Source organism: Polyodon spathula, chromosome 7 (genome assembly GCF_017654505.1).
Source record: "Polyodon spathula isolate WHYD16114869_AA chromosome 7, ASM1765450v1, whole genome shotgun sequence".
In the NCBI taxonomy this organism is placed as follows: Eukaryota; Metazoa; Chordata; class Actinopteri; order Acipenseriformes; family Polyodontidae; genus Polyodon; species Polyodon spathula.
In genome coordinates this window covers 20,481,554-20,498,755 of record NC_054540.1, presented here as the reverse complement: position 1 = coordinate 20,498,755, position 17,202 = coordinate 20,481,554, and the positions used below count along the sequence as shown (strand labels likewise).

Here is a 17,202-nt window from a genome sequence, read left to right as displayed (position 1 = left end):
AATCATTTAAACAAAGTTAATTCTGTAAAGCAAGTTGTATTTGGGGTTTATACCTTTGTTTTCTTCATTTCTGACACATCCTGCTGCAGCTTCTTCAGATGCTTCTCATACTGAGATTGATTCTTCAATAGCCGGGCATGTTCTTTCTGGGCCGAGTGCAACTTTTGCATTTCTTTGTTCATGCTACTTAATTTCTTCTCATATTCAACCTTGATTTTGTTTGCTTTTTCTTCAGAATATGTCTCCATTGAGCCTGCAGAACAGTTTCATTAACCTTTTTCTATAAACTACGTATTACTTAGCTGCCAACAGCAATATATTCTGTACAAATAATATTAAGTCTGAAAATAACAGCCATTTCTCATCATACATTCTAAAATACTGCATTTCTTCGAATTTAAGAAGCACTTTTTAAACCAATTTTTTTTCTTCTCAAAAATGGCCTGCGTCTTAAATTTGACTATAGTGATGCGAGGATTAACAAATGATGTGACTGTCAAGAGTACACAAACAGGAACGTGACTGACTGCCTGAGAAAAGATTAACAAAAATGTATCTGCCTGATCTCGAATCATCCTTAACATAGAGGCATACATTTTCAAAGAAGCCGAAGTCATTGTCTGGGAGATGTCAAGTAATAAGAGGACTCCTCCAACTCGGAGGATTCGTTTTTTGTTACACGTATGTTAAATTTACCAATATACAATATGCTTTACCAATATGCCTTTGACGAGTTTGTAGCATTTCATGGCAAAGCGCCATTCCTTTGTAAATGCATCTTTATTTGATGATTTTATTTTTTTTCCTCAAATAGAAGGTGGGAAAATTGGGCTGTCATAAATTCTAAGGAATACAACACATACACTATTACATAATTCATAATGTTACACATTAACGTACCCATATTCTGCAGAACACGATCCCTCTCTAGTTGGGTGTCCAAGATTTTGCTCTGAAGCATCATTAGTTTCTGTTCATACTGCTGTTTTAGGGTATGAAGCCGTCGTTGGCTGTTTTCCAGTTCGTCAATTAGCTTCTGCTTAATAGCAATCTCACATGTGATATTCGCCAGATCTGCCTGGAAGTTGGCTGTTGAAAGAGTTATACATAGTTTCACCAACATAATTACTGTAATAGTAATAGTATTTACTTAATAATGACATACATACTTTACATGCCATGGACATTGAAAGCACACCACACTGACTAGCTAATGAAGTATTTATGATAAATTTACACACTTTCTTTACTATACAACAGCATAGTATGTTGCAATGCCACTTGTATTTAAATAAATACATAAATTAATAAACATTAAAGCAGGCGGGGTTCTAACATTTCCACTTTCTTAGCACACTACAAAAGCTTGTTCGTTTATTTTGTGTATTGCAGAACCTCAATTATTTGGTACCTATTTTAAACTCTGCATTAATTACACTATGTAACGCAATTTTTGTTCCTGGGTAGTAAGTGTTATTTCCTAATTGGTTATGCCTCAAAAGTATAGAAAATGGCTATTATTCCCCACAAACAGTATAATCGTAAATCTCAAAAAACTTCTCACTTCTAAATCTTTTGTAGTCATTTTTGTATTACTTTAGTATAAATACATGTTAATTTGGATTCATATGTTGTTTTTTTCTGACTTTATGTGAACGAAAAGACACACATTTGCCCGTTTTCCCATTGGAAATAGTGATATTTAGAAATATCACTGTCCTGGTCACAAAAGCAAAGTTCGTGGGGAATAATAGCCATTTTCTATACTTTTGAGGCATAAGCAATTAGGAAATAACACTTACTAACCAGGAACAAAAAAAAAAAAAAATTGTTACACGGTGTTATGAATAGGCTTTTTTTCTCCCCAGATATACTGTGGAATGTGAACATCTGCACTCACTGAATATAGTTGTTAGCTGTGAACATCCTGTTGCAGTGTAATGCATAGCGTGGTGGTATTTACAGTGTACATAGTAAAGTAGAGCGAATACCTTTCTCATCCAGTTCAGAGTCGGAGTCGTCCGAACTTTCTTCCGCATCCATGTCGTCCTCTTCCTCATCATCCTCTTCCTCTTCATGATCGCTGGCTTCCTGTCCTTCCTGGATACATGACAATTACATATGCAGATGTAGGCTTGGCTTGTGCATGAACCTGCATACTTCATGATTCAAGATAGTCATGCTCAGGTTTGAAACGGCCCTGCAACTCTAGCCCTTTCTAGAACGCTGACAGAATATGTAACAAAGCAATACATTTGGTTATTTTAAACCACAGGGGCATTTCTAGATTTCCAGTTTTGTTTTCTTGATGATAGATGTTTCACTGGGTACTAACTAGTCTGGTTTATCAAAACAGAGCTATTACTTGGCAATATCAACCCCCTTTGAAGAATCTTTAATAATGAAACCTACCATTTCTACTTCTTCTGATGCTTCTTTTTCACCCCTTCTGTCTTGCTCATTGTCAGGACACTCCTCTTTAATAACACTGAAAAATAAACACGCTAATTCAGCTACCATATAAACTGCTACAACTAGATGATGCTCTAAAATTTACAAACGATTCCAAAAGGGCTTGAAAATAAGATGCAGTACTGTCATTTACTATCTATTATGTTGTTGTTTTTTGTTTGTTTAAATAGTATTGTATTAAAAAATTAACACTGTAAACCATACTCATCACTTAAGAGGTTTTGCAATCCCTTTACATTAAATACACAACCTTATGCTGCAGATTGACCTTTATGCTTACTTTCAGTACACAAAAGTGATTTACTATGAAAGGATTTCAAATCTTCAAAATATGTACAGTAATAAAAGTGAAATACATTACATCTGAATATAAACAGTAAGTCTCTCTGGTCTGTAGCAAATAATTACATAAAATATAGAATTTGAGATTAATTTAGGTCTAAGAAAAAGTGTTAGTACAGTAGATGATTGTGGTTACTGTGTAAGTGCATGATTAGTTCATAGTTTAATGCAAGCGATACAACTAAAGGCTACTACTACATTTAAAGCAATGCAGGGGTAGCTACCAAGTCACATTTTTAAAACCCACTTACATCAAAAAAATGTACTGTACAATGCATTTTACATACATATTTAGCAGAGGTAAACATGATGTGTGCTACTATAATGCATAAAATATTAAAAGACATGAAACCTGTAACACACAAAGCAGTTTGGAATGGTTTTACAAAGGGTAGTATTATTGAAATTGGAATATGTTCAAGCAAAGGAATTTCAGAGTTATTAGATTATTACAGTCTTTTGTAAATTTGAAATCCCTGACCGGTCAGGGATTTGGGGAAGAAATAATTGTTACTCATGTAAACCACTTTTAACATGGCTAATTTGTACAGGAAATACAACTGTAAGTAACAAATACAGTGCTACCCCATTATAATGCGGTTGTCGTGGTCCAAAACTAAGAGACTGTGTTATTTGTGCTTTGCCTTACAATGAATATTGGTATTTTTGATCAAAATGATTTACAATGCCCACAAGCCAAATTAATATTGTAGCGTACTGAGGAAAATGAAGGAAGAAGACACACTTATTCCCGGCCATTAGCCTGGGCCACACCAAAAACAACAAACAGTCTCGCACTCTCACAGCAGCACATTTACACAGCATCTTGTCTCTCTCTTTAGCAGAGCGCATTTTTTTTCCTACAGCAGCCCTCTTTGGAGTCAATCTTATCAAGATCATGTTAGTTTTTCTTAGTCTTTTAGCCATCCACAATGTAGATTCTGTAACATTTATGTTTTGAAACTGCTGCTTGAGTTTCACCTTTTCTTACTCTGTCCACCGCATTGAGTTTCATTTTAAAAGAGAAAGATTTTTGTTTTTTGCTGTCTGCCATGCTTCGTACTGTATATCTGGAACGTTCACCCAATGTTTGCGAGTCAAACTGCATTATGGGAGCCACAACCCTACCGTGTTATAACCAATTCCGCACTATAGCAGGTCGCGTTATAAACGTGGGGTAGTACTGTATATATTCTGAAGAGCTGGCGTCATAGAATTGATGCTATTCTAACTGCAATTCAGCATTTCTAGGCAATAAGACAAAGGTGAATGAAGGAAGATGAAGGTATCAAGCATAAAATTTCCATCCCTAAATTAAAAGAGTGCTTATGCTTAACTTAATCTACTGGAACATCCCCTTTTCCGGACCAGATCAGGCGCAATGTACTTTACAATGTCCAATATAACTGGATATTGTAGATCAATTTTCAAATCCTGACTTTGTGTGAATAGATCTATATAATTTGGTTAGTTCTTTTCATCCGTTTGTACTACGAAACAGTTTTTTTTTTTTAAATTAAATAAATAAAATAAAATAATAATAATAATAATAATAATAATAATAATAATAATAATAATAATACAAGAAAGTTGCTAGTGGGATTTCCTCCATGTGTGGCAACTACCTGTTGAAATTAAACCTGCATTAGAAATGCTGGAAGAGATTTATCCAACCTTTCTTCTTCTTCTTCTTGTCTGCTTTCCTCAAGCTGCTGAAGCCTTCAATGTGAGAGCAGTGCAGTAAAGGAAGGCATTCAGGGCAAAACCCAGAGAGCACACAAAGCAACAAGAATGTAGAAAACAACACATCAGTGTTGGGACTTAATAACAACGACTCTGCCATGCTAAACTGCTTGAAGGTTTATGAACCGACAATATTAATTCACTACTTATTAATAGCAAAAACACAACAAATGAATAATGCCGTTTCCTCAGACCTGTAACAACATCCAACAGTAAAAAGAGTTTGGAAATGGTGGCCTTTTACAGTACTTCACATGGTTAACTGTGGAATTTAAGTGAATATTGTCCATCCATGAATTATACAGTAAGCTTGGCTAAAGCATGCTTCTGTTTTAAGAAGACTAAGGCTAGTTCCACATAATATAACCGATATCGAGAACCATACTCAAATACGGTATAATTACAGCTTCTGTTTTTCGGTTTTTATTCATTTCATTTTTCGGTGCTTTTTTTCAGCTATTTTCAATTTTATGTAAATCGGGTTTTTTTATTTTTTCTGGGCTTTCGCTTTTTATTTATTGGATGAAATTATTTCGTTTACTTTCCAAAATTCTTGAGCTTTTTTTTGTCACAATATGTATTAACTCGACAGTGCTTGCACACTTAATGTACCTTCTTTCCTTTGCTTTCTTCGGCAACGAAATCTTTATGATCACGGGCATATTCTTCTGAGGTTTCTGTGTGTTTAGACAATTTTTTTACATTTCTCGTAAATTTGAAAATTCTGTTTTACGTTCCACAAGCGTAAATACTCCCTATGGAACTGTATCTTTAACTCTCGTGAGAAAGAACACTCCTCCGCTCTAATTGTAATATCGTTTTCTTGCACGTGTCACAATCCTCCAATAGAAATGTAGGAATTTGCTGTCACTCAGTAGTTAGGGTGGGTTTATCGTATTCAGAATGTCAGGAAGGGGGGACTTCCATTGTTTTTTTTTTTGTAGGCTACTGTATTTTATGTATTTCTCTCACAGGAAACAGGGTCAAGTCAACGAATTGAGTAACCATTTCCAGTGTTTTTCTGGCGTTTATTGGACATGAACTGATTTTTTTGTTTGTTTATGTTTTACCAGTTAAAACCGAAAATTAGAAGCCTAAGCCCTAGCTACAATTAAAAAGCTCAAAAGCTCCCACACTGAAGTACTGTTTCATGTTTAGTTGGACTTAAAGAGTAAGTAGCAGGGTTTCCGAAAAATATAGCATTCTACAGCCCCACGTGTTGCTACAACTGTTTAAATAACATACCTGTAATTTTTATTTTACTTTAACATCTTGACAACTTTTTCCGAGATGAAAGTGAGAAGTAAAAAAATCTGATAAGTGGCAGGAATCTGGGATCCACTGCTGTGTTGGATTTTTTGCTCAGGAACCCAAACTGAGTGAAGTTAAGATTCATAATAATAATAATAATAATAATAATATAATAATAATAATAATAATAATAATAATAATAATCCTAAACATTGAACCTACAAAAGAAACCACACAAAGTATGTTCAGTGTGGGCACACAAAAGGCAAGAGCTCCTGAACTTGAGACATAGACAGGCTTTGTATAGGCGGTTTGATCACGCCACAAATACGAATTTTATGCTACGAAGTATTGTTCTTTGGGCTTGTGTTATGATTAAATTGTATACAGTGAAGTGTATTGACAGTGGTTCTTAACTCCTTCAGGCTCCTTTTCTATTTGCAATGTTCTTGCGCCAAACATATCAAAGAGCATTTTGAGATATTGGAGGAGACACAAAAAATTGGGTTCGGTATTATACTATCCACACTTCTGACAAGCCACACTACTTGATGTGCTCTAACTTAGAACCTAACTAGTACAGTTTATAAGTATTTACTCATAAACCTTCAAAAGCATTTTGCATGATAACATGGCACACAGAATAAAATGCATACTTCCACAACCAACACAAGAACAATCCCTGTATATACTTGTTCTTTCAGTCTGTGTCTAATTCAAAGCCAATGTGGCAATTTTCCACATCACATACCTTTTGTGCATATAACGCATTCCCAAGACTCGCTTCATCACCTACAGTATACCTACCAACAACGACTAGCACACTATATTATACTGTATGCATCTTGACTTTCAAATTCTGTTTTCAAAAAGCAGTCATACTACAATAACATTCAGATTCAACATGCAAAGTCTTACCTTTTCTTTTTCTTTTTCTCAATCTTCTTGAGTTTTAGCAAATCTTTCTTCGCCAGTTCAATGATTTCTGTGGCTTCTTTCTCTGGCTCCATCACAGACGTGGAAAATGAAGCTGGCCCACCAAAAAAAGGAGATCTTGAGGAGGCTCTTGAAAGATTTTTTCGAAGATGCTCGTTCACAGCCTCACTTTCTAACAGCTTAGCCCTAAGAAACAAAGCCTGCGTTTAAATCTTCAGCACTGATGAAATGTCAAGGGTGCAGGAGTGAAGCAGGCATGCCAATTATATCTCATTTTTATTGCGAATAATAAAATATTCTTTTCTTCTAATTTAACAGTTTTAACAGTTTGCAAGTCACAACATTAAAAGGACATGTGGGTCTCTGGTACGACAGAAACGCTTCACCATCCCACTTATTTCTGATGCCAGATGTTCCCTCAACTTTGCCAAATTAAATTTCTCAAGGCCCTGTATAGAACAAAGTGCGGAACAAAGGGCTAGCAAATATGTCTTCTTTTACTGTGTATATAGTAAAATCTGGTAATTAAGGACAACTCAAAGAACTGATAGGCAGGTGAATATGCACTGGGAGTCACCAGTGAAGCCAGGTGATCCTTAACCCTTTGCGGTCCTATGTCGGACCAGGACCGACATTACAATTTTTCCTTTCCGGTCCAACGTAGGACCCTGTCCGACATCATCAAAAAGACGTCAAGCACAAAAAAGTGGGAAGGGCGGAAAAAGCTCTTTTCGAAAGTTACCGACTCACTCCGACTTTTTAGGCTTTTTTTTTTTGACTCGCCTAGACTCGTTATTCGTAGCAGGGAAGTCTTTATATTTGTCGTCCATCGACGAAAAGTAAATCTTACAAACAGGATAGCTGCTTCCTCATCCAGTGCTCAAAGAAAAACACAGACATTTGCCGAGCTTTTTGAGATGTTACAGTACTAAAATAATGACTTGGATCGCATTATTGAGGAGTTTGGTGATAAAAAGTATGTACGTTGCGAAGAGGTATGTGATAAATACAGCGAACAAGGAGTGCGACAGGGCTGGAAATGCAGTAAGGAGTGTTCTGTTGATATGCAATGCCTTTTAAACCTGTTTTACTGTGAATAAAATTACTGGCCCGCCACGTGGTGGTGAGCGTTATGTTGACTGTTTCGTTGTTCAAGCTAACCGGTGGGGTGGTGGAAGTATGATGATGTGGGGAGGAATCTCCTTTAACACAAGAGTTTTGCAAAAAAACTGCTGAAATAAAGAACTGTAGACATTTATTTCTTGCAACGTTTTATCCTCATCCACAAGAGCAAAACTTTTGCTACAAGAGACTTTTCCTATAATTATTTGTTTTCGAGAAATTTCTATAAATTAAATTTCCATTGGGGCACATACTGTTATGTATTTACAATGCTTCACCATGGATGCTTTACTACACTTAAGTATAGTGATTTATGACAGATGTGTTTGCGCTGCTTTCACAATACTTTTTTCACTAAACTTTGCAATGCTTTAACATGGTTTTGTGGACATTTTTAAACACGTGGGTTTACCTGAGGTCTTCTATTTCTTTGATGTAATTCTTTATCATGTTGCCTATTTCTTCATTTCCTTCACCTGAACAATTAAAAAGCAAGCTATTATCAGCAAAAACACAGATTTTTATCTTTTTGGAAGAAGAAGATAAAAAAGAATACATAATTTGTCAGAACACATCTGGAGAGAAAATCTTATACATGCTAATCTAAAATAGGATGTTGCAAATGACCACTGGTGACATCTTGCTGTCCCACTTTCATTATCCACAATTACAGAAGAAAATTTCAGCCTACCTGCATTAGCTAGCACCTGGTTAGCCTGGTCACTCAAGAGCTGGGTGAGTCTAGCTCTCTGTGCATCAATGGTCTCTTGCATAGCTTTAATCCGAATTCTCAGGTTGTTGCTCTCCGTCTGGAGCATTGAGTTCTCATGGAACATGTCATTAACACTATCCATTCCATCTTCTCCTATTATTCTTTTACCCTATCGTTTGTGAAAAAGAATGTCAAGTTACTGAGGATACCCAGGGTAGCACCCTAATTAAGATGCAACATACAGCAATCTTCAGCAATAACAACAAAACTAGTAGTTGGTGGACTACAGCTGTTAAATGCTGAATATGTGTGTGGCCCAGTCTTTAATTAATCCCTGTTTTTTAAAATGAATATTACAAAACAAGAAGAAAGTGCTTATGGGGTTGAAGTGGCTGGGAGGGGGTTAAATTCCTCCCTGCAGATACACGTGGGAACATGGTTGTAGCCGTACACTGAATAAGTGGTGATTAATTAGGCTCCAGTCACAGGGTATAAAAAGTAGAGTTCATGTTGGTGAGTTCATGCAGGAGAAGGTGATGGCTGGTGTTGGTGTTGGTGTTCAGTGTGTTTCATTGAAAAGCGACAGCTCAGCCTTAAACAGCCATATTGAAAGTGTCTGTATTGTTTTGTCTATTATTGTATTGTTTCTTTTGGCCACCATGCCTGATTGTTTTGTTCCTGTCTTGTTTGTTGTTTTTATTATTATTATTATTATTATTATTATTAAAGTGTTTAAACTTGCAGCTTCTGTCTCTGGGTCTGCTTCCTGCCAGATACCAGCCTTGGCTGTGACTCTATCCTTAGCACAGGTATACACTGATCAAATCAGCCCCTAAGTTGTAGAACTCTAGTTCTGTAAGCGGTGTTTCTCTACTTTAACCCATTAAGTGCCACTTTCCTCATTTGAGGTCAGGCTACTTTGTAATTTTTAACTGGCATCTACCCGCTATTTTAATGTTCTCTTTAACTATATTGTTATGACCACGTACTCTAATTTTGTTAACCGCAAAAATTAAGTCTAAATGTAATGTATCAAATTACATAAATACAGCTTGTGTTATGATTTTTTTTTTTTTAAATAAATGTATTTGGTACTTAATGGGTTTAAAAATAAATAAGTGAATCAAAATCTGGAGTATGTGTTAAGCTTAAAATAGCAAAACAGTTCCAGTGAAATGCCACTATATATTTTTTTTTTACACTAGTGTTCCATCTAATGAAGCAGTTAATTACTATTCCCTTACCGTCTTGTACTCCATAAGCTCCATCTGCAGCCGTGCAATCTCAGTCCGAAGAGCACTGATCTGCTGGCTGGCCTTGTCCTGGTTCACCATCACTCTGTTCTTGATGTTTCGGGCTCGGTTCGCATACTTCAGCGCGTTCAGGGTTTCCATGAAATCTCTGTCAGATGGGCTGATACATGCTATCATAACGGTTTGGCTGCAAGTTAAGGAAACAATATTTGCTTTACCTCACATAATAGAAAACATTCCCCTGGTTGTTTGATTTTTACTGCATTTGGGAAACAGTTTCTTGGACTGCAGTTCGTGATTGCTTCTGCTGTTTGTTGTTTAAATATACACACCTATTTCCTCCAAGTGAATCCTGCAGTAAGCGGGTAAGCTTAGAATCTCTGTAAGGCACATGAGAGGACTTCTTACTTTTATCTCCAAGTGCGCTGATAACATTCCCAAGTGCTAACTTTAATAAGGAGAAGAAAACAGGGTTAGTTAAAATGCTTACAATTTTTTTTGGATTGTTTCTGAAACCACCTGATCATTCCAGCATACGTTTACCAATTTTCAAGGATTTGTTTCCTTCATTTGTGGTTGATGATAGACAAACCATATGTGATGGAGAAATTGTTTTATGGGTAGGTGTCAAAACAACTTGTGTAACTCATATCCCACAGTGTGAGAAAGCATCTGAGGCTTTTGAAAATGGCTGATGTGACTACCTTTGACCTTTTTCTCATGCAAGAGATGTCTAAGGCAGTTCTTTCTACCATAAAACTACTGGCCTGCAAATGGTCAAGGTAGCCCCCCCCCCCCCCCCCCCCCCCCCCCCCCCCCCCCCCCCCCCCCCCCCCCCCCCCACCCCAGTGGAACTTTACCACGGTGACTCTTCTGCTTGAAAGACCCATTCGTAATTCAGTATAACCCAAGTCCTGACACATGAGTTACTGATGACACTCTTAAGGTTTGTCTAAAAGTACCATCAAATACAGCACACATAAACAGTATGCTCTTTTTCAAGACTATCCACCCCCCCCCCCCCCCCCCCCCCCCCCCCCAAAAAAAAAAAAAAATTACATAAAAATGGTGATTGTGCTTACTACCTAGTCACAAAATTTATAAAATTAATGGAGTCTGCAAATATCTGAAAGCTGTTAAACAGGTCATTTTAATTTTATTAAGCAAGGTAGTTCAATTTACTATACATGTATTGGAGACATGAAATCTGTTTCATTTGCATGATTACTGTACTTTGTTGCTCCTTTCTAATTGTTACATTGACTGAATTTAATGTACAAGGCTATTCTTCATGGAGTCATATGTGAAATACAGTAATAGACTATAAAAACCAGCACACTGAGAATTTTGCTTACATTGTCTGAGGGGCCTGTGGAGGGCCTACTTGTTAGTACAAGAAGTTATATTTTGGAAACTACAAAAAAATGCAGTCCAAATTCGCAATGAAAGTGAGTAGTACTGTGTGACAGGCAGAATTTTTCAATCTAGTTGTATTTATTTTTTATGTTTACAGAAACTTTTTTGTATGGTGCTGTATGAGGTTCTATTGGCTTTTTGGAGATTTCTCTCAGATATTTGTACAGTATCTCAAACAGATTTTTAGACATATTGTATTTTTTAGAATAAATTGTGTAATAAAGTATATCAAATAAAAACCAGTGAACAGTATTTTATGTAATGGTAAGTGGTACTCTATACAATTTACCATTCAAATGAATCACCCATGATGAACACTTCTGTTTTTTCTGTTTTAAATGATACGCATTTCACACTAAAAACATATACACTGAAAAAAATAACCACAGCTTGTTGACTCTCTACTGCCTTTTAAATGATTTAATCCCGTGTGCTGTTTGAGTGACACGCATGCTAACAGGATCCCTTTATCTCACCCAAATGTGTAACACCATGAACTCTGACAAAAGTGACATCTCTGGAGGCTGTAGTACTATTTCAGGAATGCATGTACATATTTAAATCTCGATAGAAGTGTCAGGTGAAATGACCAAGCAAGTGAATAACCTACCTGAAAGGGTGTTTAAAGCATGATTTCTTTAACCTAGTACAGTACCTGATTTCTTGTTTTTTTTAATGAAAATACATGTGTGTGTTTTTTTCTGAACTGGACCTTTGATACCTACGGTACATATTGAAATAAAGGTAAGATAAAGTTGTTTTTTTACTATTATTTTTTAGCTACTATAACTTTTAAATTATACCAGGTGTTTTTATATGCCTCTAGAAATTTTCTGAACTAGTCTAAACTAGTTTTCCAATTCATCCAGTTCTTTGCGGTTTGTCCCTACCCTACATTAATCTCTGTGTACAACCTGAATGCATTAATCAGCTTTTTGCTTTTGCGGATCTGTTCACTTTTCATCTTGCTCATGTGCAACTCACCACCTTGAGCAGCTGATGATATAATACTCAGTCTTTTGTTTTTTTGGTGCAGAGACAAATGTGATATAAGACAAATCACAAATTAACAAAGCTAACATATACATGAACAGAATACCCGTCTATCTGTATACAATCCAACCAAATACAGACACTGTTGTAAAATTGATTACAAATTAAATCCCAGTGGCTTTTGAAGTATTCTACAAATATACAGTATGGATATATGAAACTACCACTAGATGTTGCTACAAGTTTGCCATCAGTTTGTCTATCCACTTCTTGGTGATTTATTGTGGCACATCTTTTCATACATGAATGCATTTTTGCAGCTGTTTTTATATAACATCTCACATTAAACAGTATTTTGTTGGTAAGTGTATCATAAACAATGCAGTGTATTGCACACCTAAACAAAAAAGATGGAACATTTTATTCATTCAGCACAACAAATTATACCGTCACATTTTTGAGTGTGCATAATTTCACAGACTTCTACATAGTGTTCTTTCCATATTTTAAAACATGTACATCTTTGCTGTAAATCATGTGATGCAGTTGCAGTTGCAAATCCAGCTCTCCAATCAAGTTGTTCCTGTTCTGACATGTCACTTTTCACAGGTCACATTTTAGCCCTTGACTCTTCCTTGACAGCAAGCATTTCGCTTCAGGAATTTCTAAACAATAGGCAACCAAAACACCAACTAATACAGGCTATTGAGCTAGGCTTGACTTTAATCTTACCAGCCCACAATTGATTGAAATTCCTTCCTTGGCTCTTTCCCCTGTTGCTCCTGTTCTCTTTAATCTCTCTGAACCCGCCAGGTCAACAAAATGGAATTTGGCAGTGAGGGTTTCAAACTCATTCATCTGGGAAGATCCATCCATTATCCTGTTATCTGTCTCATTATCCTGCTTTAAAACAAAACGACACTGAAGTCTACTGCTGTAGTTTAAAAAACTAAATGGTGAGTTTTTTTTTTATTTCCAAATATGACCTTTTACAATCCTTTTATATATATATATATATATATATATATATATATATATATATATATATATATATATATATATATATATATAATCAACAATCTGGGTTTTAATTAAATGTAAATAAGGGATGTTGCAATTCTAAGACTTCACTACAAACGAACACTGCAAATATTAAACCAGGACACGTACATTTTCTGCATTCGCACAAACCCGCACTTGACACAAGTGGATAGTGAAGATGGCATGAGAACGAGAGCTCTGGACGTTCATCCGAGTGCTGGCTGTGGTACGAGACAGGGCACCGAGCTTCAAGCACTGAATCATCTAAAAAATAAAATATTAACAATTAAAATAATAATCGCATATGCTGGTACCTCATTTAAACTGTACCTATTTCTGGACCACAATACAACTTGCATTCTGCTAATAATCATGTTACATTTTACATTTATACAAACACATAGTGGGCCTTAGTGTTGCTTTTTAAAAAAAATTAAAATCTTCTCTAACTTTGTTAAAATAATTAATAGCTATTTTACTACATGGCACTGAAAAGTACAGTATACTAAAAGAAAACACATTTAAGTAAACTGCTATTCAATTCCAGATAAACTGAGAAGCCATATGGATGAATCACTGTACAATTAAGAGAAGCAAATACAGTTTTAAAAAAGATTTTTCTTAAAACGTCAGATGTGCTCATATTTGTTCAGGGTGTCTGAGGTCACAGTCAAACTGTTCAGAATTACAAAGTTAACTCAAACGCAGTACTTACCTCTGCTTCTGTGTTCACAGTACGTGTTGTAACACCAACAGTATAAATTCCCCCATTAGCATCTTCATGTATTTTGATGTGTGATTTTTGCTTCCTTAACTCAATGTCCCGTGTCGTGTCAAAAAGATCCAGTACTTCTTCATTATAAAGCTAAGGAGATATATAAAACAAAAAGGTTTGTCACTATGAACTTACAAATAAAAGAGGTTGCAATACTTAGTAACTTAAGACACTCGGCATATATTTTAACATCAGTCAGTTTTGTGGAGATTATATATATATATATATTTTATTTATATATATTTTTCTGAGAAAAAGGTAGCCTCTTAAATCAGTTTAACATTTTTTAATTTTGGATCGTCTGAAAATGAGTAAGCTTGCATTAGATGTTATTTATTCAAAACTTTGTAACTTCCAAGTTGAAAACAGTTCTGCTAAGGTTTTATTGCTGTTAATTTTTCTTAACACAAACTCCTACTATCATCAGCTATTTCAAGGGCCCCCAACAACTGTCTCAGACAGAACACCAACAGCTGTCAGAAGCACATGTCAGAGGTTAAATTTAAATAAGGATGAGGAGAGGGGACAATAAATCATCACACACAAGGAAACAGTACCAAATATAAATAAGACTTTGATTGTTCACTAATAGCTTTCCTTACCTCAAGGAACTGTGCGTTGACTTTGAATTCCGGGGGTGGCAGTCCTTGCTCTATGGCCGCCTGCTTCCGCTCATCAATTCCTTTATAGAGGTGCTTCACAGCCCGGGGGATAATCCCAAGCTCATGCTCTCCAATGCTGACATCAAATCCTGTCCCCATGGTGTAGGTCTTCCCTGCACCAGTCTAAAACACCAAGGGCATTTTATCTTTTATTCCTACAGCACACAGAAATATTCATCTACCTTGCATTCACTCAAATCCAATGAAAGAATGACTGGTCAAATGACACTGTTCAAAATTATGCTGCACTGCTAAGCAAATGCCAAGTTGATCTCAGGAACTTCTCAGTTCAGCTGTTAATATTAGCTGAATTGTTTTTATTTTTTTTCAAAAACAGTTCAAAGGACTCTCTCAGGTTTTTAAAACTGTTCATAGCCCAGTAAATGCACTCTGTGTGGAGTGCAGGATGTGCCCTATAGCCTGGAGGTTGCCGATTTGGGTCCAGGCTATTCCACTGCTGGCCATGGACGGGAGTTCCCAGGGGGGCGGCACACAATTAGCCGAGCGCTGCCCGATGTGGGGAGGGCTTAGGTCGGCCAGGGTGTCCTCGGCTCACCATGTAGCAGCGAACCCTGTAGACTGGCCTGCCTGCAAGTGGCCCAGAGCTGCGTGGTCCTCCGACACTGTAGCTCTGTGGTAGCTGCATAGTGGGCCTGCACAGCGAAAACAAATGGACTGCTGACGACACACGTTTCGGAGGACAGAAGTTTTCGTCTTCATTTCTTATATATAGATAGACGGGTTGCAGTAGTGAGCCAGGCTTCAAATTGGGCATTTCAAATGGGGATGAAAATGGGGTAAAAATAAATAAATAAATACATTTATAATTTATAAATAAACAAATAAATAAATAAAACAGCAGCAAAGAAATACAGAAATCCTTTACAGACTTCTCATCCAATTACTATTGTCAACACTATTACAAACACAGCAAGCCGAAGCAAGAAAGACAAAGATTCCAGACTGAAGGGGACAGAAAATAGTCTAATGGCAACATGTTTTTGGAAAATATTATAATTTTAAGGGTTAAAAGTATTAAATGCATACTACAGAAGCTTAATAATTGGTGGCACTATTCCCTTCTGTTACTGAGGTAACAGCTGAGAGGTTATAGACAGGCAGGTGTCAGTGTTTTACTTGTTACTGGGGTAATCCCTGAGTAAGCGGGCTGACAGGAGGGGAACAGACAAGAAAGATCACCACAAGAGAGGCCTAGTGAGGAGAAAAGCAGGTCTGAGAAGAAGGAAAAGATTAGACGCAGTAAGAAGTTTATGGAAAGGGATGAGTAGAAAAGCATTTTGACTGGGGACAGGTTGCAAGGGAAATCTGAAGCAGAAACTGAACACTGGAATAATAAAGGCAGTACTGCAAGAAATCTTATGGGGTCTAAACTTCCACCATTTGACCATGGGTTTAATGTATCAGAGCTCAAATAAATGTATTTGTTAAAAAAATAAATAAAAAATCCATAAAAGGCAATATAAAAAACCCAGACAAACTTTTGACATCTCTGAAATGCAGTGTGCAAACCGACTCTTTTTTTAATGTTATATTTTGTATGTTGGATTCCTAATCCAGCGAGAGAGAGAGAGAGAGAGAGAGAGAGAGAGAGAGAGAGAGAGAGCACTCTGGAAAAAATTAAGAGACCACTGCAAAATTATCAGTTTCTCTGGTTTTACTATTTATAGGTATGTGTTTGGGTAAAATGAACATTTTTGTTTTATTCTATAAACTACTGACAACATTTCTCCCAAATTCCAAATAAAAATATTGTCATTTAGAGCATTTATTTGCAGAAAATGACAACTGGTCAAAATAATGCAAAGAAAATAAGTTCATATTCATTTTTAAACAACACAATACTAATGTTTTAACTTAGGAAGAGTTCAGAAATCAATATTTGGTGGAATAACCCTGATTTTCAAGCACAGCTTTCATGCGTCTTTCACATTGATGTTGGGTGACTTTATGCCACTCCTGGCGCAAAAATTCAAGCAGCTCGGCTTTGTTTGATGGCTTGTGACCATCCATCTTCCTCTTGATCACATTCCAGAGGTTTTCAATGGGGTTCAGGTCTGGAGATTGGGCTGGCCATGACAGGGTCTTGATCTGGTGGTCCTCCATCCACACCTTGATTGACCTGGCTGTGTGGCATGGAGCATTGTCTTGCTGGAAAAACCAATCCTCAGAGTTGGGGAACATTGTCAGAGCAGAAGGAAGCAAGTTTTCTTCCAGGACAACCTTGTACTTGGCTTGATTCATGCGTCCTTCACAAAGACAAATCTGCCCGATTCCAGCCTTGCTGAAGCACCCCCAGATCATCACCGATCCTCCACCACATTTCACAGTGGGTGCGAGACACTGTGGCTTGTAGGCCTCTCCAGGTCTCTGTCTAACCATTAGACGACCAGGTGTTGGGCAAAGCTGAAAATTGGACTCATCAGAGAAGATGACCTTACTCCAGTCCTCTACGGTCCAATCCTT

General features: G+C 36.7%; 1 protein-coding gene across 7 annotated transcripts in view; it reads right to left on the bottom strand.

The window, feature by feature from the left end:
- Positions 1–17,202, bottom strand: part of LOC121318332 (kinesin-like protein KIF21A) — a 62,022-nt gene that overhangs the window by 19,625 nt on the left and 25,195 nt on the right. For 3 of the 7 annotated variants that reach the window (XM_041254863.1, XM_041254866.1, XM_041254865.1), the window contains exons 3-16: positions 14,659–14,841; positions 13,997–14,146; positions 13,411–13,545; positions 12,973–13,143; positions 10,164–10,279; positions 9,823–10,018; positions 8,558–8,747; positions 8,279–8,342; positions 6,727–6,930; positions 4,489–4,533; positions 2,413–2,488; positions 1,992–2,100; positions 901–1,089; positions 54–253 (exon numbers count right to left, since the gene is read on the bottom strand). In XM_041254863.1, the coding sequence (XP_041110797.1) occupies positions 54–253; positions 901–1,089; positions 1,992–2,100; positions 2,413–2,488; positions 4,489–4,533; positions 6,727–6,930; positions 8,279–8,342; positions 8,558–8,747; positions 9,823–10,018; positions 10,164–10,279; positions 12,973–13,143; positions 13,411–13,545; positions 13,997–14,146; positions 14,659–14,841 (2,028 nt within the window). The remainder of the gene's footprint in view (positions 1–53; positions 254–900; positions 1,090–1,991; positions 2,101–2,412; positions 2,489–4,488; positions 4,534–6,726; positions 6,931–8,278; positions 8,343–8,557; positions 8,748–9,822; positions 10,019–10,163; positions 10,280–12,972; positions 13,144–13,410; positions 13,546–13,996; positions 14,147–14,658; positions 14,842–17,202) is intronic. The other 4 variants (XM_041254868.1, XM_041254869.1, XM_041254864.1 and 1 more) reach the window with 3 other exon arrangements.